The sequence below is a fragment of the Syngnathus acus genome, chromosome 14 (assembly GCF_901709675.1).
Source record: "Syngnathus acus chromosome 14, fSynAcu1.2, whole genome shotgun sequence".
NCBI lineage: Eukaryota > Metazoa > Chordata > Actinopteri > Syngnathiformes > Syngnathidae > Syngnathus > Syngnathus acus.
In genome coordinates, this window is record NC_051099.1 from 3,388,756 (window position 1) to 3,414,881 (window position 26,126).

Sequence of the window (26,126 nt, forward strand, 5' to 3'; positions counted from 1 at the left end):
CAATGTATGCAAATGAGCCTCTCGGGCACAAGCGCCGCACAGGTGAGCCTTCCTCCACTCTGGAAAATGACAAAGTAAGTCATACTAGTTGCAGTTGTCGAGACGGATTTGGCATTCTTGCATCGCTAAACAGACACCTGAGGTAAGTTTCTCCCCCTCCAAAATCAAAAATGAACTGACTCCCTTTTGCTGTGCTTTGCTGGGAGTCTCCTTCCATGAATATTATAAGCAGCACATGATGTGGTGATGGTGGTGGTGAGAGCTCATTAGAATAAAGTGTAGGTGATTTTCCTGAGCCTTGTCCTGTCGAAATGATGTAGGAAAATCAGCTGAATTGTGTTTTGTCATCGCAGGTCAGGAAGATGAGCGCAGACACTCTGGAGCAGTCGGACACTCAGGGGGAGCAGACAAGTGAGGCCGTCTTACACTCTTCTTTGTCCGCATGATTCGCAAAATGAACTCACGCTCGCTCGTTCGTTTATACGATTGGCGAGATTCGTTAAGCTATTTATCGGGATGATTAATCTATTCGGGATTTTGTGAAACTAAAGTGGGAGTAGTCTGAATATAAAATATAAATAAGAGTCAATTGAAAAGAACTATCAATTTAAGAATGGTACTATTCAAAAATTTTAATACATATATTAAGTATAATATATGATGTGTATATATTCTGGGTACATACAGTGTGTTTGTGTGTATATAAATATATATATGTATATATATTTATATTTATATATACACAGGTATATAATGATCTAAAATCATGCCGCACAATCAATAATTCATCAGCGCTGTTGCAAAATCTGTGATTTATTTTAATTGTCATTTTGCATGCTGTTTAACCGTTTTATTCATGAAGTCAATTTTCAATTGAAAGTGGGGAAGGTGTTTGTTTGTAGACACCTCACAGGCAGATCCAGTGAAACATTTATGACATTATAATGAGGATTTATATTAGGCTTCTGGTTCCTCGATGTACCTAATAAATTGACACGAGTGGTTATGGTGAGGAGGTAGTGATAGAGGAAAATCCTGTGTGCCCTGCTCAAGTATTCCTCAGTGCATGTTTAATCATAACTTGACGGAAATGGAGCACAGCACTTCAGCTTTACTGTAAAACTGACTTCATTAAAAAAAAAAGTTTCAGTTTTCCAAATTTTAAAACCTATCACGAGGATAACCATGGAAAGAAATATAGTCGCTTCAAAAGGATATTTTAAAAAAAATTAATAAAAAAAAACCTCATCATTTTATGGAAAAAAAGTTCACATGAACGTGTTTAATACAAACACAGCAGACAAAAGAAAATCATAATCGTAAACAATCCAAGCATCATTTTGTCACAGCAAAGTCAGCTAGCATAATGCTAACATAAAACATGCCCATCTTTTAGTGAAGCCCCAGTTAATACATAAAAAAGAAATGTGTGTGTCCAAACAAGGATCCCTTTGACCCATGGAGAACTCGCTGCGGGCATGCGAGCCTTTGTCTGTGCGTGTGTGTGTATGTGTGTGTGTGTATAGTGGCAGTTGGTCGCCATAGCAGGATGGCCCCGAGGCCTGTTTGCTGAGAAATGCCGGCTGCCTCGCGGCTGAGGACGGCAACAAAATACAAAACAATAAATGGGAACTGTCAACAGAAATGCAGAACTTCCCTTTCAAACAATGGCCAAGTGTATGCGAGCCAGAAAAGTGTGTCGATGCGGCGGAATCGATGCATTCCATTTCTTAGAATAGACATCAAATTAATATTGGAGAGGTTATTGGGATCCATTCATTTACAGTCATACTAAAAATATAAACGAGGTGGAAGATGGCGGAAAAGGACACTGTGAATTGAGCCCTCCCCCCTGCTTGGAAGAACAAATATGTATTCTTTTTCTACCAATATAATTAAAGAATCATTAAAAAGGCGCCAGCCCTCGCCTGGAGTGAAGGCTGGCTGGATTGCATTGATGTTTTTCCAAAATGTTTTTTTTTCATGCTAATCGAGTCTTTGATCAGAATGTTTGCATTCAGTTTTTTTGGGGGGGAAATATTTTATCCTAATTGGAGTGCTTCCAGCGAAGGTGTGTGATTACTCTGAGATATATATACATGAATAAATACTTATTTAGATACGCAGTCACACCCGAGTTGAGTTGCAACGTAAGAAACGTTCGAGTAAGCATGAAGTGACTGTCGCTACTCGCTAATATAAATTTGGGACTTTTTAATTTTTTTGTCTAGTTAAAGTAAGTTGACAAAATATTTAGATCTGCGGTCCATGTGATAAAGCAGTGGAAATGTTTGGCATTATTTATATCAGGAATGTTAGCATAAAAAAATGCATGTCAACTTAATTGCCATTTAAAATAAATGTCACATTTATTCATATTTACTCAAACCAGTGTTGTCCAAAGTCACCCATTTCAATATTCATTTTTAATGTCCTTTATGATGCTAATTTTAATGTGGCTCTTCCTCACAACGCAAACATTAAAATATATCACTCTCAACAACAACAACAAAGTATTTTAATGTCAGCTTTTTTAAAATAATAAAAGCCTCAATAACTTTCTTTAAATCATGCAAATATTTTTTGGGGTAAAAATGCTTTCTTAAATGATTTATCATGATTATATGCATCTTTTTCAATAATAGTTTTTAATATATTTTTGTTTTGTTACATTGTACTCTACTGAAGTTTTAAAACAAATGGAATTTTTAAAAAAAAATCGTAACTTTTTTTTTCTACTATAACATTAATGCTAAGTTAAAAAATATCGACCAAAAATGATTTTCTTTTTTTTTTTATCGTGTGTGTGTGTGTGTGTGTGTTAGAAGTCAGCAAAAGTCAAATTTGCATTTCATGGTCATTTTCATACTGGAACTTTGCCATCCGGGCTGCTTGTCCTCAGGGCGGGGCGGGGGGCGACATTTGACACGGTGGGGGCGAGCGCTCTGGTGTTGGGGTTGTTGCTGTATTTGCATGACGCCACGTTAGTGTGGCTCCCGTCACGCACACACATCCATAGCGCTCCATTTGACATTCAAATGGCGACACACCCACGAAAGTCACTCTCCTCCTCGTCCGTCAGCATCCTCGCACTGGCCTGTATAAACCTATCCACGTCCGTTTGTCTGTCTGCCTTCGAATGAATTCAAATAAGTTGCGATTGCGCAATCCCATGGAGATACAATCGAGTGAAATTTCACCGGATTGAGTGAGCACGTCCAAAAAACATTTGAATCATGTTTACTCTCTTCTTGGCCTTTCAGAGCTTAAAGGATCTGGATTCCACCGATCAGTAAGTATTTTACATTCATTCAAATCCTCAAGTGGACTGCAAAATCCAAGAATGCCCGTTGGAGCTAAGCATCCATGTTATTGACAGCGCCTTTGCCCAATAAACTCATTTTTTTGGACAACTAACATCCTCAGGACAAACCAGCAGCAAAGACCCCACCCACCACACCCCCCGTGTCAATAATGACTCTCCTCCTCTCAGCACTCCTGAATCACCTCAAATAGTTTGCAGCTATTTGGATACTTCTCCAAACACTTTTTTGGCAGCCGGGAATTTTTGTTTCCACGTTATTTTTTTTTTCCCTCTAGGAGGTGCCACAGCTTTCAGGGGCTGCTCTGCGTGGTGGTAGTGTGTGTGTGTGTGTGTCTATTTGCATAGTGGCTCGCCTGAAGGGAGGGAGTATGTCACTCGTTGCAACTTGTATAGCGACCAAACTGGTCCTGAAGTGAAGGAATATATATACACACACACACGCACACACACTCGCATGCCCTCGTGACCTAAAAGCACGCACAGTACTTTTCGTAGGATTTGTCATTTTTTGCTGTGTGGAATTATTGCAGATCAAGACCGAGGACATCAACGACTCATCCCACCTGATTTCCTCGCTGAAGACATGTCACATGACGCAAAGTCCGTCCATGCACGCTTCGCACATGACTGGGGTAAATGGAAATAATGACTAGACATGAGAAAACATGTTTACATTGGTTTGAACTGTCGCCATGGCGATCAGGACCTGACGTCCCTGCACAGCATGCACAGCATGGTCCTGATGCCCCCGTCTCACCTGTCGTCTCCGTCCCCCTTCCTGCTGTCCCAGAACGGCCCCAGTCATCAAGGTGATCATCACCGCCACAAAATCTCACCCCCACGTACTAAAATCAAAACCTGGTTCTAAACTTCCACCACAGCCCTTCTGCAGCAGAACCTGATGTCGCTGCCGGGGCAGAACCAGAACGGTCTCCTGCATCACCAGCCCGGCCTGGCTTTGACTCCGCAGGTTAATGCTCCCCCCTCCCCTCCCAGTCTACACAATCTGTATAGACAAAACATACAGATGATGGAAAAATCCTAATTATCAAAGGCGATGAGCATTTGTCTAATCAAACATGACTAAGGTATGGATCCGGTGCGGCAACATTTGGTGAGCTCAGATTGAGGGAGCTTAAAGTTGTTTTTTTTTGTGGAATTTGAGCAACATCAGATTGACAGTGGTGAGGATTTTTGTGTTTGAGTCTCTTGTATACTGCTACTAAATAGCATTTTGTAAAGTTTGCCAACTGTCAAATCACCCAAATTCCAGGAAAATGAATGTGACCAAATTGCGTTGCAGGCGATGAGTCGTTCGGGCCTGGTGGGCCCCTCGCTGGACAACCACATGGACATGTCCCACCTGCAGATGGTCAAACAAATGGCGCTGCCGCCCCAGGAAGAACCCAGCGATCTGGAGGAGCTGGAGCAGTTTGCCAAGGCCTTCAAGCAGAGACGCATCAAACTGGGCTTCACGCAGGTCTATATCTCCAAAACCATTCCGAGCCGCTTTTTGGGCAGACGTTGACGGGAGTCCCTTGTGACGCATTCCAGGGCGACGTGGGCCTGGCCATGGGCAAGCTGTACGGCAACGACTTCAGCCAGACCACCATCTCCCGCTTCGAGGCTCTTAACTTGAGCTTCAAGAACATGTGCAAGCTCAAACCTCTGCTGGAAAAGTGGCTGAACGACGCAGGTAGATTTGCATGTGATTAGAAAAAGCCTCTTCAAATGCCACTTTTTGTGATCCACATCGAAAAAATCAGACTGAAATTCCAATCTCATTCCACCTCTTACCCCAAAAATATCAACTTTTCAAAAGTAAATATAAGAAATAAGCAACGATGTGGTTGCATAAGTGCGCACACCCTTTTAAATGGGGACATAGCTGTGTTCAAAATTCACCATGAACCCTAAATTAGTTGAATATTTTTCTACCTTTCAGAGAACTCCCCTTCCGACTGCATGAGCAGCGCCGCCTCCCTGCCGCCGCTGATGGAAGGCTACGGCCGCAAGCGTAAAAAGAGGACCAGCATTGAGACCAACATCAAGCTCACGCTGGAGAAGCGCTTCCTTGACGTGAGTGGCACATTTGATTGACTTTTGACCATTACGGCAAGTACACGCTGGGGCCATCTTTTGACTTTGCAGAACCCCAAGCCCAACTCCGAGGAGATCACGCTGATTTCCGAGGAGCTGGCCATGGAGAAGGAGGTAGTCCGGGTTTGGTTCTGCAACCGGCGCCAGAAGGAGAAGCGGATCTACTGCCCGGTCACTAGCTTGCCCGTCAACTCCAGGATGGTCAGTCAGTCATTCACCGGCCTTGAAAGCGGTCGTCCAAATAAAATAAAAAGATTCTACATATATATATTTTTTTTGATGTAGGCCACCGCAATGTCGCGACCGTACAGCCCGCTAGCTTCAGGCGGAGGTGAGCAAGTTTCTTACTTACGTCCGATGTGTGTTACGCAACTTTGGTGCATTTGACAAATCTTGTTTTACTTTCCGTAGTTTCTTCCAATTCATCTCCCAATTGCTTGAGCCGGGAAGTTTCCCCCGTCGGCCTGTCCATGTCCTCGGGCTCATTAACGTCTCACATCAACCTGCCGCCGTCTTACAGCGCTCCAGGGTGAGTCTTCCACTCTTATCACTGCATGATGTTGGATCCTCTTTTTGAAGCGCTTAGCCAGCATCTGGTGACAGCTCGAGGTAATTGCAAAACCCTTTAGGCGTGGGTGTCATCTGTTTGCAGATTTTCACTATTCGTAGCAGAATTTTTTTAATTTATTGACATTACAAAAAAAGACCTGGTGGTACTCAATATTAAGTTTTTATTTTCAAGAGTTTTTTTTTAATTAAAGTGTTTTATTACACGAGTTTTGTATCATTTATTTATCATTGCCATGTAAATGATTAAAAACGAAATAAAATGTTTGGTTTTAATTACAATAAAGTTACTTTAAGATCTAATAAATAAAATGTATTTAGCTGTAGTTTGAATTGATCCAATTGATTGACCCAATTAAATTAAAGCAAGCTGACAAGTCGTGATGTTGATCCAGTTTCTGCTAATCTAATCACCCAATCACGATATTTAGTCACAGTGAGTGAATGAATGAATGCAGAAATTGGATTATTTAAAGTAACACAATGTTCCATGTGTGTGTTTCAGGGAATGGGGCCGTTGGAATTCGATCGGCTATCACCACTGAGGTACCTCAGCCACTTTGCTGATGTCTTGAATTTTCGAAGGATGTACAAAGAAGAGTTTGAGAAGGAGATGAGGAAAACTTTGAAACACATACAGTACCCAAGAAACATCGTGAGCTCTCGCCGTCAAGGCTTTCACGGTCCAGCTCATAAGCCTCTAAGTGTGAGACTGTTTTAAAAAAAAAAAAAAAAAAAAAAAAATCCACTTTCATATGCACCATGTCCGTATGGCATGTTATTTGTATTTTTTTTGTCTATATGCAGTTTTTAATTTTAAACCATTGGCTTGCAAGCAGTCAAACAATGGTGCTGAGATTATTGGGCTAACTCCTTTTTTTGTTTTTTGTTGAAGATTGAATTTTAAATGAACCCTAAGTTAGACAAAAGAAACAAACTATAATTACAAACAAGTTCAGTGCAATAGTGGTCTAGGTTTAAACATCTGGCAAAAGACCATCAGATGACATTCACTTAGAAAGTAGGGAATGCAGTTTCTGAAGAAATTACATGTGAAGGCTCAGAGGCTGAATGAAGACCTGTGGAATGATATCAATAGATATCAAAAATTACTGAATGATATACATACAACAATGAGCTGAACATGTTGAAGTTGAAATGGTTTGTAAATGTATAAAAACTCCAGCTGTGGAATGGATCATTAAAAGACTATTTGATATAAAAATACTAAGAATGGACTCTGAATTGTATTTATGTATGTGTGTGTATGTATGTGAGTGTCAGTTTCAATTTAAATTTCAAAGGTTAGATGTTGTATAGTTCTTGTCACACGCTTATCTTAAAACACTGTGTACAGCTGTTGCTCATACCCTTTCGAAGGTGGAGGTAGAATGTCCAAAATGGAGGCAAGCAGGCAAGCAGGCATGCAGGCCGAGGGAGAGAGGCAATGGCAGGCAGGCAGGCAGGCAAGCAAGGAAAGGGGGGAGCGGGAATGGCAGGCAGGCAAACAGGTGGCACACAGGTACAAATCCAAATTGTTTGTAATTCAACTAAGGTTTCAACATAAAGGGTTCCAAGAAGTAAACGAAAGTTTGATTTCTAAATTCCAAGTTCCAAAAATTACAAGCTTGGAGCAGACTTGAAGTAGCTTGAAGCGGCCTTTTAGCGGTAAAAAAAACTATGTCACTACTATCTTCCTTCTTTATCTAACTGAGACTGACTACCAAGTGGGAGCAGCCTATTTCCCTGATCAGGTGACTGATCAGGTGACCAAAGGCTTTGTCAAATAAACAAAACAAAAATTAGAATTTAAGCTAAGGAAACTAAATTGGCTCCAACAAGATGTCAAATAATACTGAATGATATACATACAACAATGAGCTGAACATGTTGAAGTTGAAATGGTTTGGAAATGTATAAAAATATAAAAACTCCAGCTGTGGAATGGATCATTAAAAGACTTTATTTGATATCAAAATACTAAGAATGGACTCTGAATTGTATTTATGTATGTATGTATGTATGTATGTATGTGTGTGTGTGTGTGTGTATGTATGTATGTATGTATCTGTATGTCCGTCCGTCCATTTATTTATTTATCTATCTATTTATTTATTTATATAGTAAGGCTTTTTTTTAAAAATAAATGACCATGTACAGTCAGGCTTTTTTGTAAAAAAAAAAAAAAAAGACAAGGCTTTTTTTTTATTGGTAAAAAAGTGACTGTAGTAAGGCTGTAGTTGTCAATTTTTTTTTGTGTTTTTTTTTTTTTTAAATGATTTTTTAAATGATAAGGCTTTCCAGTCACTAATATTGAGCTTACTTCATTTATGGGAGGGAAATCCCCAATAACGACAGTAAAGCCAAGTCTTGTATGTACACTTTACTGATAAAAGCATGGCAGAGTGAAGTTAGTCATTTAAAAAGTGTCTTGAGAGACAACGTTTTTGCTTGATGATGAGTCCCAGTTGGTGAAGAGCTGTTGTGACGTAGCTGACGCGCTGGTGTTTCCTCCTTTTAAGTTTCCTTGTACCTGCAAGAAGACCGCATGGATGAATTGACCCCGTAAACAAGCGGTCTAGACTTGGCGCCGTTTCGCTACTGCTCACCCTCTGATTCTCGGGATGCGTCCGCACCAACCTTGAGCTTCCTTGTAAACGAGCCTGGCCAGAAACTGCACAACAAAACAAAATCCGTCAGGTCACGCTGTTTGCGTGTGTTGCAAGACAGACCTTGTTCCTTACCAAACAAGCCAGCACATCGGCGGAGATGAGCATGTAGAAGACGTTGTTCCAGCCCGACGGCGAAATGAGCCCGGCCAAAAGAGGGCCCAGCGCCGCCCCTGCGCACGGCACCCACGTGGCGTTAGTGACAATTTGACATCGATTTACGAATGGGCGAGAAGACGGCGATCTCGTACCCACTGATCCCGTTCCGTCGATGATGGCCGTCACCGTGGACAATGCCCTGGAGTTGCCTCTCAGGCTCTCGTGTGTGCCCTGGAGGAAAAAAATAAAATAAAAATTCCTGCAACATTCAGATGTCATTTTGATTGATAAAAAAAATAGATGTCAAAACAAAGTAAGAAATCTTACCAGGTCGGCAGATACGGCAGTGGTGATGAGGGCGTACGGCCCGTTGACCAAGGCCCCGCAAAGCAAGAGCATGCCTAAGGAAATACCAATTTACTTTAAATCAAAATTCATGGATAATAAAAGTGCGGCATCAATTTTTCTCTCTTACCAATCGTGGTGCCGAGGCTTCGTTGTCCGATGTGGTTGTAGAGGAAAAGCTGCGACGGGAAGGTTTGTTGATAATTCATGTTGATTGGCGATGACTGAAAACGTGACACTCACCATGGGTGCGGCGACGAGCAGCATGACGCAACACGTGGTGGCTCGCCCGCCGGTGTAGTCGGACACGAGGCCCGCCATGATGCCGCCTGGTGAAACAAGCACCACCGTAAAATCATATCAGGATGGGATTTCTTTTTTTTTTAACTCAGAACTTACCCACAATTCCTCCCACGTCAAAAAGCGTAGACATGTCTCCGGCTTCTTTGGCCTCGAAATGCGCTGAAGGACAGACGCGTGAATCAGGCTGGTCAAGTGTGTGTGTGTGTGTGTGTGGTTGAACACCGACCGACGTTGGAGATGTAGAGCGGCAGCCAGTAGAGGAACGTGTAGCTGACGAGCTTGGCGAAGAGCAGACACAGCGAGAACTCCACCACGCCCTGCGGGACGCAAATCTCACGCTTGGGAAATACTCAAACATTCAACATTGTTTGTCCTGACGTTAAACTCACGGGTATGCTGAGGGCTCCGTAGAAGCTGATGGCCTCCGAGTGTCCGGCGGAGTTGTCGGGCGTGTCGACGACGACGGAACCGTTGGCCACGTGCGACGGACTCTGCAGGAGAGGCTCGGTCTCACCACTTTCATTTTCCGAGTCGTTCTGACGCACAAACACACACGTGCTGACACGGTTGCGGTACGCACAAGCTCGCCGGCCCTGTTGATGCTCACGTGATGCTGAGGAGGGCTGCAGTTGACGTCTTCGGGTTCTGGATGAAGGTGAAGGACGGGTTAGGAGGAGGGCAAGAACTCAGAGTCGGCGATTAAGGAACTCACTCTCGACCAGAAAGAAGAAGCAAAGGACGCCGGTGGAGGCGATGATGATGCCCGGCACGATGAAGGAGAGGCCCCACGCCGACGAGACGAAGACGCCGGCGATGAGTGAGCCCAGGATGTTGCCCACCGATGTATGCGAGTTCCACACGCCCATGATGAAGCCGCGCCTGGCGACAGACCACACGCATGAGCTTCAATTGCAATTGGGTCTCCACAACATGAATCCAACTTAATCTACGTACTCCTAACCACTACTTTGCAGGCTTTTAAGTGTTTCATTATTACAATGTCACAAAATTGTGGGCAAACTTTGGGGCAATTTAAAAGCTTCAACTGGATTAAAAAAAAAAAAAGTCCGTCGCTCTTCTAGATGTCTTTGCCCCTCCCAGTTTCCATCGTGTGAAACGAAAATTGCCAAGGTGATTAAAACGTGCGGCTGTTGACTGACTAGAAAGTGAAACGTGCTCATTGTAATGTGGAACACGGAGCGGCGTTGCTCGCCTGCACTTCTGGGAAGTAGCGCTATTGCGCTCGGGGTGCGAATTTGTTAAGTCGAGTCTCGCTGATGTGTCGAAATGCGACTCATGCAGAGTCATCACTAATTGAGTCGTGGATGGGGGAGGGGGGGGTGGTCACTGGAGGTACTTACTTCCCTTTTCCGAACCAGTTGCCCACGCAGGCCACCACAGCCGGCCAGCCGGTAGTCTGCATCAAGCCGTTGAACACCTGCAGGGGGACGGTGGAGGGGACACAGATGAGTCCAGAAAAAAAAAAAAAATCTGACTTTTGACCCTCCCTACTTCAAGTGCAACCCCTGACTCGTGACTCCAGTCATGTGACTCAACAGCAAACACAAGTCAGCTGACAAAGACAGCCTTGACTGACTCAACTCTGGCCCTATCGAGCATATTTTTCCACGCCAACACACGATTCAAATGATCAGCTCATCAGCAAGAGGCCTGATCGTTTGAGTCGGGTACGATACTAATGGTAAAAACAAAAATAAAAGATGTCTTCACATGAAAGCGGTAACTCATTCCGAGGTGTTCCTAATGACGGACAACGTACCTGGATGACGGCGTAGTAGCCCAAGGAATGGATTTTCCAGTAGAACCCGAGGCCGAACAGACAGGTGAACAAGCCGCTCATCAGCATGCCAAAACTCAGGTAGTAACGTAGCGGCAGGCGCTCCCCGAATATCCCACTGCGGACACGGCCGGTACATATTTCTACTTTGCCTGCTTTGCGGAATTGACGGAAAGTTTCAAGCCAACCTGAAAAACATGCCGATGGCGTAGGCCACCAGGAAGGAGTTGTCCAACACCCCAAAGAGTGTCTTGTAGTTGTCCTGGTCTGGACAGATAACACGTTGAGTGTCAAACAAACAGTGTGTGTGTCTTATTTGGCACTCACCAAAAGGAGCCCAGTCGCACCAGGTGACATTGTTGGTGATGTTGACGTCGGCCGGGCGAATGACGCCGCTGCAGTTTCGGTGGAGTTCGCTCTGGCAAAACACAGAGTTGGTTTCACAAGTGCGGGCGATCACACGCCGTCGGGTTTCTTAGCTACCTTGACGATGCTGATGGGCTTCCGAGACAGGTGGTAGGCGGTGTAGAAGAGGAAGGTGAGGAACAGGATGAAGCCTCGATACCTGGGCAGGAGGACATGGAGATCAAATAATCGTGATCATGAGTGACACTTATTACAGTTGTGATAACATGACAAATAAAAACTGTATAAACATTTTTTTTATGAATAAAATGCTCCTTGTGTTCACTCTTCCTTTAACGAAACTGCATTACAAAAAGTGATTATTTATCAACGCCTCGTCATTCATTAACGTACCATGCCGCCGTCCAAGTAGGATGAAACGATGTTCTTTTCGTGCTATAAAAGCCACAATTGGGTCACTAATTTCGGCCGAATTCCTTAAATAATACATATATCCCTATTTAGCCCAGCCTATTGATTTTATAAAGGTGAAATTGGTGCCAGTAAGGAAGGAAGATGTATAAAAAGGACATTTCTTAACCGAGTCTGGTGCGATGGGAGTCTCTAGCTGGTAAGGCAAGTAAAACCCCGAGGGCGAGCACAAACTATGACAAACATCGTCAAATATAAATAAGGAATTGTGTTTACTGCTTAGTATTGATTGTCTATATTGATGTAGTTAGGTAAATCATTAAAAGCCCCGGGGAGATAAGGGCAAGTCGTCCGTCCACTCCAGAGTATGAGACGTTCACAGACTGAAAAACTGCGGGGGGGAAAAACATATTTTTGTAAACTCACCAGCTATCCCGAGAAAAAGACGTGATGCAACGAATCCCGGGGGCCAGGGAAGCCTTCATGGTCGATGAAAATTTTTGTCGGGCGAAAAAATAAAAAACACTCAAATGCTTCTTCCAGTCATGATGAAAAGCGTCGATGAGACCGTGAAGGCACCGCTGAGGTCAATGGGCTGCTTATTTGCGTGTTGTTACGATTGTTACGCTCGTATAATGAATTCCTCAGTGAAAATTAAAAAAACCCTGCTTACTTGTTTTGCTATGCTTTCAAAAAGTGACATTTAAGGCACTGCCCGAAGTGGAAAACTAATGCTAACTGCTGCTAGAGGACAGAAGCGGCCACTGGGCTTCCTGGTGGGATTCGATGTCCATCAACATCCAGACGACGTTCTCCATAGTGGCAGAGTTTAAATACGAGTCAGCCCGACCTCCAGAAGAATACCAACGCTTGCGGAAAAAAACCTCCGAGGTGATATGCAGCTGCGAGGAGTGCTTATTAATAGCGGTTGGTTATTCCACAAGATTTTCCAGACGGAGTCACGAACCGTCCCTGGCGACACGTGATCGGAGGAGGGTGACGTCACAACAAAGGAAGTAGTCGAAGAGTCGCGAATTGTAAACAACTCCAGAAAATAGAACACATTTGAATAAATAATAATAATTAAGTAGAGAATACATTTTCTGGATGTGTATTTGTGTATGAAGTGGAGAAGTCTAATAAAAAGAAAGAATAGAGAATGACAAAGAATGATATACAATGATCTGACGATGGAATGATTTGAATTGGTCTCATGAAGGTAGAGGATTAAAAAATATATTTTTTAATTATTTTGTGTAATTGGTTGAATTTTAGGATTTGATGGTTGGTCCCCATCTCCTCAGTATTTTTTTACTTTAAATCCAAACTGGACACAGCTGCATGTAGTGCCTGCGCGTACTCTGCCAAGAGAACAATGTTTTTGTTAGAGGGATTTTGCTTCTTCGCTGCAAAGTCAGGTTAGTGTTGTCGGCGACCGGCAGTACCTTTGGGATTGTTGTGGAAGACGCAGTTGTTGGCGCAAGTGTCGGGGTGCGAGTCCCAGAAAGAGGACGCACAGCAGCACAGTGGTGGCAGGTCCAACTTCTTGTCAGCCATTCGGTCCCGCACTTGGGATCTCAGAGCATCGATGTACCTGTACGCAAATCAATGGGGATTACACAATCGACAAGGACGGGTAACTCCTCATTACCTGGTGGTCACTATCCCTTTCTTGGTTTCCCGTTTCCTCTTCTCACGATAGGCCGCTCTCTCTACGTCCTCCAGCTTGAGGCGCTCCAGGATGAGCATCTCTCGCTCCTCTAGGTGCTGCCGGACATGCGTGAGGTGCCGGGTACGCTCCAGCTGCCGCTCCTCTTCCAGGCGAGCCTTTTCCTTGTCCGCTTTGATCCTTCGGGGTGGGAGGTGTAAGAGTTAAATGAGTTTAAGAAGTAGAGAGACTCAACCACTTTGTTGTGAGGGATGATCAGGTGTTGCGTTCCGTCGTCACCTCGCTGTCTTCTTCAGGTGCTTCCGGTGCTGGTTGTTTTCTTTGACGCGCTGCCGCTCGACGTTCATGTAGTGGCGGCGGTGCATCAGGAACTGCAACTGGCGCTGTAAAAAAAGAGATAAGTCGGTATTTTACCGATTTTGTTTTTTTTTTAAACGACTCACCTGTCTTCTCAACTCCTCCTGGTCCTGTAAAGTCCAAAGGATCTTCGAGATTCTCGAGTCAGACATCGCCGCGTCCCACTCGCATGCACTTGTCTGAAACCAGATTAGAATTTGGACCGTGAGGCAGTTTTTCTGGCACGTTGATTTAATTTTGTGATTTAAGACTTTTGCACAGTCGATAAAAATTGCTACAATTGTAACTTCCTTAAAAGGTGGGTGTCAAAATCAAAATATCAAAGGGGATAAACACAACACGCTCTCTTTGGCTGACCTGATTGGAATTATTTAAAGAAAAGTGAAGTTCGAGGGTTATATTTAATGTTGTCAGTCTTGAGATAAAGAGGAACTAAATGAGTCAAGACTATATTTTGTTCTCTTGATTCCCGGCGGACATGTTAATGTTACAAATTGACACTTGAATGTGGTTGAACACACCAAACCAGATTTGCAACTGCTTACTGGGCGTCTAAGGTGGCTTCTGTATTCATCTTCCTCTTCATCATCATCTTCAAAATCCTCCTCCTCCTCCTCCCTCAGGTCGCCACATTCAGTCATCTATTGAGGACAATGGCAATTTGTTACCTCACATGATTACCATTTAAAAGGGAAATCATGGAAGTGGGGACACGTAATGCTCACATGTCTGGCGAGCGAGATCTTGGAGCTGTCTGTGGAAGACTCTGACGTCTCGTCGGTGGACTGGCTGGTCTGGCATGCTGCCAGTTTGAGTCGGACCTGTCTCGTACTGTCACGGACCTGGAAATAAACATTTGAAAAATCTTAAAAAGCACGTCAGTTGTCAGAAAATCTGTCTCACCCTTAACTGTACCTCATTTATGTTTGCCTTTCCTGGCACATGTTTTGGGATTCCCATGTTAACAGAAGCCTGCACACAATATTTGAAGATGCTGTTAGTACAGACACCTCATTTACTCACAATCCAAATTAACGTCACATATTTACACAACTTTACCAGTGAATGTGCTTCCTGTCGCTTCCTCTTGCCGATTACCGCCACACGATGGCGCACTTGCGCTTGAAATCTTCGCAGGGTTTCTTCATTCTCCCTCTGCTTCTCCGCCTGGAGCTCGTCAGTGTAAGAAGCCAAGTCCTAAGGGAGGTGTATTGATGTTTTATCAAATTCAACGTTATAAAATATGAGGGGGAAAAAGAAAGGCAATGCGGCCAAGTAACGGCTGCGCTTGACAACAAGCTTCAAGCACTCACACACGGATGCTCTTCAAACTCTTGGCCATCCTCCACCCAGGCTCCCACGGCCACGATCGGCTGGTTCCGCTCGGCCAACATCTTGCTGAATACGTATTCTTTCCCCCGCTTGTTGACAGCGATCTTCCGAGTCTTTTTCGCCATTGTCGCCCGGTTAGCGAGCATGATCGTTGCTAAGAGATCACCAACTCTCGCGCAAGGAAACTCGCGAGTTTTGAGTTAAGCTTGTTTCATAGACTAGCATGAATGTTACGTTAACATCGATTTGTTAAACAAAGTAAATAATACAACTGTTAACTTACATCATTTTGTTTGTGTCAAAGCGACGTTAGAGATTTAAGTTTCGCTCGCTTGTCTTTTTGTTTGTGAGAATTGCAATGGCTCTCGGCTGCCCCTTACGGACTGGAGCCGCATTTCAGCACAACTACTGTAAAAAGATCACAGATCTAAGTCACATAATGCTTTATGACTGTAATGACGGCTCACACACGTTTTGTACATTTATTTTACGATTTAAAAAAAAATAGCCCAATATTTAGCACATACAAAGTTTCAGATGTAAAGATTACTCTGAGGGTCTCTGGTTCTGACAATCTTTCGGAGGGCATCTGAGCTTGGACAATGATCCAACTGAGGAGAGAAAAGTGCAAAAGATTAGAATTTGAACACAATGAAACAATTCATAGATGTAGATCAGTGGTTTATCGAACCTTTTAAAGGACCTGTTAGCAAATGAACTTCAGAGGCCATTTTAAGACCTCCCCATAATAATGAGTTTATTCACACATACTTTGAGCCCTTCTCAATTCTGTCGTTAACCAAAAATGCAGAAACAAAGCTCATAGAAGCGCAAATAACCTTTATGGACGGTCCAAGGTTGACAAGCGCCGGTTTGTAGGTTTCCATGGTGACCGAGTCGGTGCCGATGACATCAGTGAAGCACTGGTAGACGACGGCGGGGATGCGGTGGACTTGGCAGTGGTTCAACACTAATTAATGAGCCAGTAGGACATAACTTTATCGTAAGGAAATTATTCCAAAACAATGGGCTACATTAAAGCATCACTGTTTGACGGTGCTACCTGCAGCTGGCAGTCCAGTGAGAATGTTAGGCTGCTCTAAGGCCGGGCACACGGGCGGCCCGTTGAAGGTGGTCGTGTGGAGGGAGCGCAGAAAGGGAGCCGAGTTGCCGCCGAGGTACTCGGCACTCTTGTAGTCTGCCACGGAGCTGTCCGACAGCACTGTCACGTGCAATTCTCTGTGCTGCAGGCAGTCCAACACCTGCAAGGAGTCAGACGCCAAACGAAAATTCAGAAACGAGCATTTTGACAATTTTACTTTTGTCAAAATACATCAATAAAAAGACCTTTTCTGCCCACTGGAACTGCTGATCTTCAGCAACGTAGCACGTCAATTGGCAGATTAGAACCTAGAAAGGAAAAAAAAACACATTAACATGGATCAACTGAGGAGTGAATGGATGAAATATATATTTTTTTTTTCGTTAACTCACCGACGGCTCGTCCCTGTGTCGATAGAAGACGCACGACTGCTCACCGCTTCCTGGCTGGCTCCTCTCATTCCACACGGAAGCACGTCCCACCGCGTCCCACTTTTCCGAGGCGAGAACGTACACCGACAAAAACCCTGGCGGAGATGAGACATCAGCGATCAAGTCTGCATGGGACAGTCCTGTTAGCGTTTTTGATGTGTTGTGTGCATACTGGAAGCGTTGTGTCCCACAGCAAGGATGAAATGAGAGCAGGTCAGCTTGTCTCCGGTCTTCAGGGCATCACACACTGCGGGACTCCAATTGAGGTGAACCTGCCTGATGAGAAATAAACGATTTAGAAAAAAAAAGAGCAAAAAAAAAAAAAAAGGAAGACCCCAACACTAGGTATAACTGCAAAATGCTAACACGTTAACAGTTACCCAGTTTGTCAAGCATCAGCTAAAACACTATCATGTCAAAGTCAAAATGTAAACGGAGCGGCAGTCTTAGCAAAGATTAACATTTGCGAATTACACAATTCATTGTAATTTGGCAACTTGATGATGCCTCAGCAAGTTTGTTTTGAAGAATGTGCACATTGATGTGCGATGCATTGATTGTTTCATTTCATTACAGGGTTGCTGACTAAATTTAAGTCACGTACATCCTATCGAGACATTTGGCTTTAATTTGTAAAAAAAATCTTGCGTCTCCTTGTCTGTGCTTTTGTGGTTTCTGCTAACTCATACTAACCCTCGCCGGTTAGGTTAGCTAGCCTTATGTTTACCTCTTTTCCTCGAGTTCTCTGCGGATTTGGGCGTCTTCTTCGTCCTCGTCGAGCTCCTCTTCGTCGTCTTCCTCCACAGCCCGAGAGAAAACGGACACAACCTCGCCGAAAAACGTGGCCATTATTCAGCGAAAGTGATGTGAAAGAAGTAGAAGATGTAGCGACAATGTGCCGGACCGGAAGTACTTCCGGTCGTTTTCCGCAAGTAACTACCTTTTCAAAATAAGACTACTTGAAAATACACATTTATCATTGAAACTAAAATATCGAATCAGTTTTACTTTTCAGGTATAATTTTGTTTGTTTTAATTACAAGTTGCTTTGAGGCAAAAGTCAAATTGTGACAGGGTTTTTCATTTCTAGACCTAGATTAAAATTTTAATTTGTATTAATCATAAAACAAATGAGCGTGTCAGGTGGGAATTAGTTTGTTTTATTAAAAAAAACACAAACAAAACATAAAACTAATTCAGAAGTAGAAAAAAAAAAAAAAAAGCTGTCAAGATGTAAAATTAAATATCCCGTCACTTTCCAACTCATTTCCAGCATTTGAACCGGAGGTGATGCATCGCTTGTTCCATTGGACGGATTGTGGAGCTCATAACAGCTTGGGCATGTTGGTCACCTCTTCCAGACACTCGTTGTACGCCTCCTGATAATCTTCGTGAGGTTTGAGCATGATCACGCAGGTGGGCCTCTTGGAGCAGGCGGACGCGCCCAAGTCCTGCAGAGAAGTCAATAGATAAGCCACAAAGCCTCTTAATTAGTTGAGGGACACTTGAGTGAAAAGATGCTGTATTTATGTCCCGAGGAGAGTCTCACCATTTTGGAAGGGATGTAGACATACGGCAGGTTTTTGTCTTCGCACATGATCGGCAGGTGGCAGTAGACGTCGATGGGCAGCGTGTCGCCGGCTAACAACACGATGCTGAACAAGAAACAAAAGATAAGAAAAATCCAGGGCAATTTCGATAACAGTGGTACCTCAAGTTAAGAGTGACTATTTCATGTCAATAGATGGTGATCATTTGTTCAAATAAGAGCATTTCATATTGAACCAAAACACCACGGATCAATGGTGCAGCAGCACACATTACAACATGACAACACTATCAGACTTATATTTTTTTATCCTCTGCAAACGTCTTCCAGTACTGTGTGTTTTTATTATACTGCTGGTGGCCAAGGTATGCACACACAAACCTTAAAATTCTGGTCTTGATATTAGAATAAACAAACCTGGGGACGGAACAAAGATAAAATGGCTCACCCTTTCTCCCCTTTTCCAATGAACTTCTGAACTTCTTTCACTCCTCTGCGGATATTCTTCAATTTGGACGCTGTCACCATTTGAAACAGTCATTTAAAAAAAGAGAGAGAGATCTGTCGTTATAAACGCATTATTTACGACAGTGTCGCAACGTTTGCGTTACCGCTCCATAAGGCGCGTCTAAAATGTGCAGAAAATAATATTGCAGGTTAAATGATCAATCTTACCCTTTTTGACGCATTTGTAGAGTTTCTTGCTGAGCTTCCTTGTGGCAAGCGGCTGCGAGATGGCGTTCACGTTGGCGACCAACTCTTGGTAAGTCTTCTCAGATTTTTCGTGACCGCCGGCCTCCGGTACCTCTTCGTCATTGGCCACCTTTTCCTTCTTCACTTTCGTCATGTTCGATAACAAAAAACAAATATCGATCGCCTTTGTTTAACTAATAAAGCCCGTTTAGTTGCGGAGTCGGGTGAAGCTGGTTGGGAACAGGGAAAAACACATGTGCTTGTCTTCTTCGAAAACGGGGCTGGACAGAGTACTACAGCGCCCCTATCGGATAGGAGAGTAACAACATCGACAACAGCTTGCAACAAAAAAGGAGGGAGGTGGTTATAAAATAAAATAAAATAAAATAAAATAAAATAAAATAAAATAAAATAAAATAAAATAAAATAAAATAAAATAAAATAAAATAAAATCGACAATAGATAGAGTATACTATTTTCCATACATTTTATGCTTTATATGCATTTACACTCTGTTTCAAAAGTGTGTTTTAATGTTTAAATGTACATGGGAGGGGTAAAACAAACTGTGTTCCTTGCAACAGATGATTTTTAAATAATGCAAACAAAATGTTCTGATGAAGCCTGTCAGTCAAGTGAGGCCTCGCCGCAACGGCAATGCATAGGTGGTGGAAGCCTCAGGGTATATCGTGTCATATTCGTTTGTGTCCATCTGGTAGATGTTGTCTGCGGTCTCAGCTTCGTGGTGGGAAGACGACGACGTAGAGCTGAAGTGCACCGAATGGACGGACGGATGCTGCTGATGACTGCAAGACATATTCAGCAGTGGCAAATGAGTTGATTCCGTAGCTAAGTTAAAAGCAGTTGGTGTTTACCATTTAAAGAATATGTAGCTGTTTTGCTAAATTGTCAATAACTGGTGTCATTAGCCTGATAGCGTCATTGCCAGAGCTGAAAGAAAAGGTGAAGCATTATTATTTTATTTTTTCTACTGAATCTACTGAGTAGTTCACACTTCTTGCCCTGTCTGAGTTTCCCAGAGCTGTTCTACACGATGTGACTCATTCTCCTGTCGGTCGATGCGTCATGATGACTATATGTAACCTAAAAAATGCAGCACTTCTAAACCATTTATATAACGACAACACATGAAAAGCAGAAATGTGGCAAACCACAACGGCAAACTTACATTTTGTTGAGGCGCCGCTTTCTTCTGCCTGAAGATAAAGACAAAAAAATTTAGTTTCAATTCTGGGCTACATTTTCTTTCTTATGGCCTCTTTTTCCTCTTTTCTAAGACAGATTAGGGCAAACAAAAAGTTATCTTTTTCTTTTAAGTGACCTACTAATAATGATGATGATGGCAGCACCAAGAAGAATCAGCCCAAAGAGGACACCCATCGCAACTCCCCACGCTGGGACATCACGCTTCTGTATATGAAGACAAAATGTGAAAATATTCAGAAAAACTGAAAAGTCTTGGCATGTGAAGAAATTGACATTAAAGCAGACTTTGACTTTGACATGAATGTCTGACCTCGGTTTTGAAGCTGATTGAAGAGGAGGAAGTTTGGAGGCCTTCTGAGGAGGTCACCTGAACTGCAAAAAGGAAGTGAAAGTGTTTTAGGCCAGCTGCGGCCACCTTTCGAAGTATATTTACATACAGATATTACGTGTTATTACACTTTTCATTTGCTGCTTGCAGCAACTAATAGACAAGCTTTAAAAGTTTTAAAAGAAACTCACTCTGATTTGGAGTTTTTGTTGCATCTGGTGTGCTGATGCTCTTCGCATACGTGAAAGTCTGTAAAGTTGTAGTTTGAGGGGCTGATACAGAAAAAAAAATGATATTGACCGTTTTATAAATGAGGAGCAGCTACTTTTCATCATCAAATCCACGTGTAGTGTGTCTGTATGATGGATATTATTTATTATTTCATTTACGGCAAGATAGTAAGTGTTACAAGTTAGGTGGAATGACTTTCTCACCGTCTTTTATGATCAGCTCGAAGTTGTGTTTCTCATCATTGAACATACCAAAGACCTCAACCCGACAGGCGTACTTTCCAGCGTCCTCCTTCTTCACGTTCAGGATGGTCAGTGAAACGTCCCCGTTCGTCAGCCGGCCCAGAAGCTTGTACTTGGGGCTCTGTTGAGTCACTCTCAACCCGTCGGTCGCAACAATCTGGTCTTTGCAGCCAAACATCAGCAAATCTCCCCGGCCCCAGCAGGCCGCCACACGTCCGTGTTTGCGTATGTCATACGTGCATGTCAGCGTGACGTTCTGACCTGCGATGGATGACTTGGACTCGGACTCACCGACTAAAGCCCAGAAACACACATTAGACTCAGTTACTCAACAAATTGTTGTATTAGCAATCAATACAAGTAATGCTAAAGTGAGTTAAATAGCGTCATTTAGACAAAATTAGTTCTTTGACACCAGCATTTTGCAGCTATAAACAAATACAGCAAATGTTTCTAAAATAATTTTTACTATTTGGAAGGCTTCACTTATTTGTCTAATGACAAAAATATGAAACAATAAAATCCATTAAAGTTCACTAAAGACTTAATTTTGATAGTCCAAGCTAGCTGAACAATTAGAGGATGAAGAAAATACTGACATTTTTTTAAAAGAATATAAAAACAGAATACCTGTGAGGAGGCAACAGAAGAGCACTGCAATGAACCGCGTCCTCATTTTCTTGGCGGTCCCGGCCAGAAACATCAATATGATCATTCACGTCCGACGGAAGAAGATGAGCGTGCAGATGTCTTGATGCGTGTGGTGATTATTATTATTTTTTTTAAATGATGACCTTTTAAGAATCGGCATATGACTTCATTTTTGTGGTCCAATCAGCTTCCTGTGTAACAAAGGCACTACGGTTTCACTTCCTGATGGTTATGCTGTCACTTTTGTCAAAAAAGTTCACTCTACTGGTTAAAAGAATAGAAAAAAATATGTACTATTTATGATTTGCATTTTGACAGTCAAAACAAAACCAAAGGCGCCATTTGAGTCCAGAGAGCCACGACGTCCTCCGCCGCTTCTGATTGGCTGTCACCGGTGTCATCATCAATCGTTACTTTCCGATTGGACCTCCACATTCCTGCAGCCAAAATCAAATGACAAGAAAGGAACAATGTAAAATGAGAAAATGCAGTCTGTGCCGAGGAAAACCGAAATGTGCAATGGTTGAAAAGTCAAATTTTCAAATTTTAATTTTGGTGTGTACTGACTGTAGGCCGCAGTCAGTATCACGGCCGGTATGAAGACGATGAAAGCCATCCTGAGTGTGTTTCCGAGGAACATGGGGAGATTGTTGCCAATGTTGTAAAATTTGGATTCTATGCGTCTTTGTATGTTGCCTTAGGTGGTCAACTAGCAGCAGTGAGACTACCATAAGCTATTTTTGCTGGGCAGAGAGGCTTTAGTTTCAGTAATGTATAGGTACTTAGAATATGGAAGTGCCATTTGTTCGTGACCAGGGAGAGCCTAGTTCATGCCCTTTTAGGGGCATCGAAAGCAACCAGTAGACTGAGACTCGAACCGCAGCTGTTGTCTTGCCAGGTATAAAAGATGGGGGGTGTTAGAGTGGTGCTCACTCTAACTTATTTTGCAAGAACCACACGGGAGACAGTATGCCCTTTTAAACACCTGCAGGTGGAGAGTCATTCGTCGCTGTGCATACAGCGATGATCGAATGAGGTCTGACTCTGGCCTCTTGCAAGAGCATTTTTATTAAGAGAAACAGGGTGGGGGTGAGAGTGGACTGGATGGAGAGAAAGCCCTTGACCTCTCGTCAAAGCATAGCAGGGGTGTTTTACGACGTTGTGTAGTCAAAGTCAAAGTCTGCTTTATTGTCAATTTCTTCACATGCCAAGACACAAAGAAATCGATATTACGTTCCCACCATCCCACGGTAACAAGACATAGTACACAATATACATACAAGTAAACAACACAAAAATTAAAAACAAGAAGGCACAAACAAAGAATAAATAAGAGTGATGAATAAATAATAAATAAACAAATCACATAATAAATAAGAGGAGCAAAAATGGAGCAAGTGTGCAAACAGCAGACAGTCAGAAATAGCGCAAAAGTACAGGACGCTACGCAGAAGGGGGGAGAGCGTACAGGATCCTAACAGCCTGGAGTATGAAGCTGTTGGTGAGTCTGGTGGTGCGGGAGCGCAGGCTCTTATTTATTATGTTATTTGTTTATTTATTATTTATTCATCACTCTTATTTATTCTTCGTTTGTGCCTTCTTGTTTTTATTTTTTGTGTTGTTTACTTGTATGTATATTGTGTACTATGTCTTGTCACCGTGGGACAGTGGGAACGTAATTTCGATTTCTTTGTGTCTTGGCATGTGAAGAAATTGACAATAAAGCAGACTTTGACTTTGACTCTTCCCAGAGGGCAGAAGATCAAACAAAGAGTGAGCGGGGTGACTCACATCACTCACAATCGTGGTCGCCTTGCGGGTGAAATGGGAGGTGTAAATGTCCTTCAGGGAGGGGAGTGAAGCACCAATTATCTTACCAGCCGTGTTCACTATGCGCTGCAGGATGGGACAAGCTAGGTTATTTATTACAGGTTACATTCCAACATAATCATACGATCAAGATAATCTGGAAAACCCTGACAGGAGGCCTCGCAGACAGGGGGAGAAAAAAAAGAAGAGAAGGAGGAAGGAGGGGCTGCTAACATCTTTGCTTTTGGGGCCACTCGAATTTTTGGAGAAACTTCACTCTGACATCGGTTGAATAAAATCTTTTCCCAATCATCCGTGTGTCACTGGAGTGTTCCTTCTCTGGGCCAGCCATCGTCCACCAAGTGTTTTTTGAAGACCAGCGAAGCAACAAAGACCATTCACCACAAAAGAATATGTAGCTGTTTTGCTAAATTGTCAATAACTGGTGTCATTAGCCTGATAGCGTCATTGCCAGAGCTGAAAGAAAAGGTGAAGCATTATTATTATTATTATTATTTTTTTTTTACTGAATCTGCTGAGTGGTTCACACTTCTTGCCCTGTCTGAGTTTCCTACAGCTGTTCTATACGACGGGACTCATTCTTCTGTCGGTCGATGCGTCATGATGACTATATGTAACCTAAAAAATGCAGCACTTCTAAACCATTTATATAACGACAACACATGAAAAGCAGAAATGTGGCAAACCACAACGGCCAACTTACATTTAGTTGAGGCGGCGCTTTCTTCTGCCTGAAGATAAAGACAAAAAAATTTAGTTTCAATTCTGGGCTACATTTTCTTTCTTATGGCCTCTTTTTCCTCTTTTTTAAGACAAACAGATTAGGGCAAACAAAAAGTTACCTTTTTCTTTGAAGTGACCTACTGATAATGATGATGATGGCAGCACCAAGAAGAATCAGCCCAAGGAGGACACCCATCGCAACTCCGCATGCTGGGATATCACACTTCTGTATATGAAGACAAAATGTGAAAATATTCAGAAAAACTGAAAAGAGTTTCTTCCCAGTACATATGGTGTTTACAATCTGGGTCATACATGAATGTCTGACCTCGGTTTTGAGGCTGATTGAAGAGGAGGAAGTTTGGAGGCCTTCTGAGGAGGTCACCTGAACTGCAAAAAGGAAGTGAAAGTGTTTTAGGCCAGCTGCGGCCACCTTTCGAAGTATATTTACATACAGATATTACGTGTTATTACACTTTTCATTTGCTGCTTGCAGCAACTAATAGACAAGCTTTAAAAGTTTTCAAAGAAACTCACTCTGATTTGGAGTTTTTGTTGCATCTGGTGTGCTGATGCTCTTCGCAGACGTGACAGTCTTTAAAGTTGTAGTTTGAGGGGCTGATACAGAAAAAAAAAATGATATTGACTGTTTCATAAATGAGGAGCAGCTACTTTTCATCATCAAATCCACGTGTCGTGTGTCTGTATGATGGATATTATTTATTATTTCATTTACGGCAAGATAAGTGTTACAAGTTAGGTGGAATGACTTTGTCACCGTCTTTTATGATCAGCTCGAAGTGGTGTATCTCATCATTGAAGGGACCAGAGACCAAAACCCGACAGCCGTACTTTCCAGCGTCCTCCTTCTTCACGTTCAGGATGGTCAGTGAAACGTCCCCGTTCGTCAGCCGGCCCAGAAGCTTGTACTTGCCGCTCTGTTGAGTCACTCTCAACCCGTCGGTCGCAACAATCTGGTCTTTGCAGCTACCTATGATCGGCAAATCTCCCCGGCCCCAGCAGGCCGCCACACGTCCGTGTTTGCGTATGTCATACGTGCATGTCAGCGTGACGTTCTGACCTGCGATGGATGACTTGGACTTGGACTCACAGCCTAAAGCACAGAAACACACATTAGACTCAGTTACTCAACAAATTGTTGTATTAGCAATCAATACAAGTAATGCTTAAGTGAGTTAAATAGCGTCATTTAGACAAAATTAGTCCTTTGACACCAGCATTTTGCAGCTATAAACAAATACAGCAAATGTTTCTAAAATAATTTTTACTATTTGGAAGGCTTCACTTATTTGTCTAATGACAAAAATATGAAACAATAAAATCCATTAAAGTTCACTAAAGACTTAATTTTGATAGTCCAAGCTAGCTGAACATTTTTTTTTACTCTGAAAAAACAATTAGAGGATGAAAAAAATACTGACATTTTTTTATAAGAATATAAAAACAGGATACCTGTGAGGAGGCAACAGAAGAGCACTGCAATGAACCGTGTCCTCATTTTCTTGGCGGTCCCGGCCAGAATCATCAATATGATCATTCACGTCCGACGGAAGAAGAAGATGAGCGTGCAGATGTCTTGATGCGTTTTTTTTTTTTTTTTTAAATGATGACCTTTTAAGAATTGGCATATGACTTCATTTTTGTGGTCCAATCAGCTTCCTGTGTAACAAAGGCACTTGGGTTTCACTTCCTGATGGCTGTGCTGTCACGTTTGTTAAAAAAGTTCACTCTACTGGTTAAAAGAAAAGAAAAAAATA

The 26,126-nt window shown here is 42.7% G+C and overlaps 6 protein-coding genes and 1 long non-coding RNA gene across 20 annotated transcripts; 1 reads left to right on the plus strand and 6 right to left on the minus strand.

The window, feature by feature from the left end:
* Positions 1 to 9: 9 nt before the first annotated feature.
* pou2f3 (POU class 2 homeobox 3) lies at positions 10 to 7,965 on the plus strand. Its single transcript, XM_037269886.1, has 13 exons — positions 10 to 142; positions 354 to 411; positions 3,264 to 3,292; positions 3,856 to 3,957; positions 4,029 to 4,134; positions 4,207 to 4,295; positions 4,629 to 4,805; positions 4,880 to 5,021; positions 5,271 to 5,404; positions 5,477 to 5,626; positions 5,711 to 5,756; positions 5,837 to 5,954; positions 6,498 to 7,965. The coding sequence occupies exons 2-13, from the start codon at positions 363 to 365 to the stop codon at positions 6,535 to 6,537; spliced, it is 1,182 nt and encodes a 393-aa protein (XP_037125781.1). The 5' UTR covers positions 10 to 142; positions 354 to 362; the 3' UTR covers positions 6,538 to 7,965.
* A 395-nt stretch (positions 7,966 to 8,360) lies between these two features.
* Positions 8,361 to 12,987, minus strand: slc37a2 (solute carrier family 37 member 2). 3 transcript variants are annotated; one of them, XM_037269747.1, is made up of 18 exons: positions 12,410 to 12,987; positions 11,690 to 11,771; positions 11,534 to 11,624; positions 11,395 to 11,473; positions 11,189 to 11,324; positions 10,770 to 10,846; positions 10,121 to 10,287; positions 10,016 to 10,053; positions 9,798 to 9,899; positions 9,635 to 9,725; positions 9,505 to 9,567; positions 9,349 to 9,434; positions 9,236 to 9,284; positions 9,088 to 9,161; positions 8,913 to 8,991; positions 8,737 to 8,834; positions 8,602 to 8,666; positions 8,361 to 8,525 (listed from the first exon to the last, which is right to left on the minus strand). In XM_037269747.1, exons 1-18 carry the CDS (start codon positions 12,466 to 12,468, stop codon positions 8,510 to 8,512), a joined length of 1,452 nt encoding a protein of 483 aa, XP_037125642.1. In that variant the 5' UTR covers positions 12,469 to 12,987; the 3' UTR covers positions 8,361 to 8,509. The 3 variants fall into 3 exon arrangements, with proteins under 3 accessions (XP_037125642.1, XP_037125640.1, XP_037125641.1); XM_037269745.1 differs by having other exon boundaries at positions 9,798 to 9,944; XM_037269746.1 differs by having other exon boundaries at positions 9,989 to 10,053.
* A 219-nt stretch (positions 12,988 to 13,206) lies between these two features.
* Positions 13,207 to 15,691, minus strand: ccdc15 (coiled-coil domain containing 15). Of its 3 annotated transcripts, none has more exons than XM_037269749.1 (10): positions 15,323 to 15,691; positions 15,084 to 15,206; positions 14,925 to 14,981; positions 14,735 to 14,851; positions 14,531 to 14,650; positions 14,096 to 14,188; positions 13,932 to 14,035; positions 13,635 to 13,832; positions 13,429 to 13,577; positions 13,207 to 13,344 (listed from the first exon to the last, which is right to left on the minus strand). In XM_037269749.1, exons 1-10 carry the CDS (start codon positions 15,485 to 15,487, stop codon positions 13,295 to 13,297), a joined length of 1,176 nt encoding a protein of 391 aa, XP_037125644.1. In that variant the 5' UTR covers positions 15,488 to 15,691; the 3' UTR covers positions 13,207 to 13,294. The 3 variants fall into 3 exon arrangements, with proteins under 3 accessions (XP_037125644.1, XP_037125645.1, XP_037125643.1); XM_037269750.1 differs by having other exon boundaries at positions 14,555 to 14,650; positions 15,069 to 15,206; XM_037269748.1 differs by having other exon boundaries at positions 15,069 to 15,206.
* Positions 15,692 to 15,809: 118 nt separating this feature from the next.
* On the minus strand, positions 15,810 to 17,805 carry psmg1 (proteasome (prosome, macropain) assembly chaperone 1). Its single transcript, XM_037270667.1, has 7 exons — positions 17,602 to 17,805; positions 17,047 to 17,150; positions 16,836 to 16,969; positions 16,689 to 16,751; positions 16,405 to 16,603; positions 16,181 to 16,311; positions 15,810 to 15,952 (listed from the first exon to the last, which is right to left on the minus strand). Exons 1-7 carry the CDS (start codon positions 17,721 to 17,723, stop codon positions 15,875 to 15,877), a joined length of 831 nt encoding a protein of 276 aa, XP_037126562.1. The 5' UTR covers positions 17,724 to 17,805; the 3' UTR covers positions 15,810 to 15,874.
* A 207-nt stretch (positions 17,806 to 18,012) lies between these two features.
* On the minus strand, positions 18,013 to 19,403 carry nhp2 (NHP2 ribonucleoprotein homolog (yeast)). Its single transcript, XM_037270671.1, has 4 exons — positions 19,099 to 19,403; positions 18,872 to 18,941; positions 18,424 to 18,529; positions 18,013 to 18,325 (listed from the first exon to the last, which is right to left on the minus strand). The coding sequence occupies exons 1-4, from the start codon at positions 19,268 to 19,270 to the stop codon at positions 18,200 to 18,202; spliced, it is 474 nt and encodes a 157-aa protein (XP_037126566.1). The 5' UTR covers positions 19,271 to 19,403; the 3' UTR covers positions 18,013 to 18,199.
* Positions 19,404 to 19,586: 183 nt separating this feature from the next.
* Positions 19,587 to 26,121, minus strand: LOC119134160 (T-cell immunoglobulin and mucin domain-containing protein 4-like). Of its 10 annotated transcripts, none has more exons than XR_005100276.1 (9): positions 25,822 to 26,121; positions 25,127 to 25,462; positions 24,886 to 24,966; positions 24,677 to 24,741; positions 20,463 to 20,547; positions 20,306 to 20,337; positions 20,132 to 20,220; positions 19,992 to 20,067; positions 19,830 to 19,922 (listed from the first exon to the last, which is right to left on the minus strand). XR_005100276.1 is itself a non-coding variant. In XM_037270663.1 (7 exons), exons 1-7 carry the CDS (start codon positions 21,857 to 21,859, stop codon positions 19,851 to 19,853), a joined length of 753 nt encoding a protein of 250 aa, XP_037126558.1. In that variant the 5' UTR covers positions 21,860 to 22,085; the 3' UTR covers positions 19,587 to 19,850. The 10 variants fall into 10 exon arrangements, 8 of the variants coding, with proteins under 8 accessions (XP_037126558.1, XP_037126556.1, XP_037126555.1 ...); XR_005100277.1 differs by having other exon boundaries at positions 20,306 to 20,333; positions 25,822 to 26,120; XM_037270663.1 differs by lacking the exons at positions 19,992 to 20,067; positions 20,132 to 20,220; positions 24,677 to 24,741; ... (1 more) ...; positions 25,127 to 25,462; positions 25,822 to 26,121 and adding exons at positions 20,654 to 20,718; positions 20,863 to 20,943; positions 21,106 to 21,438; positions 21,775 to 22,085 and having other exon boundaries at positions 19,587 to 19,922.
* On the minus strand, positions 24,200 to 24,564 carry LOC119134170. Its single transcript, XR_005100278.1, has 3 exons — positions 24,490 to 24,564; positions 24,329 to 24,356; positions 24,200 to 24,243 (listed from the first exon to the last, which is right to left on the minus strand). It is a non-coding gene; the product is annotated as an uncharacterized LOC119134170 (long non-coding RNA).
* Positions 26,122 to 26,126: the final 5 nt, after the last annotated feature.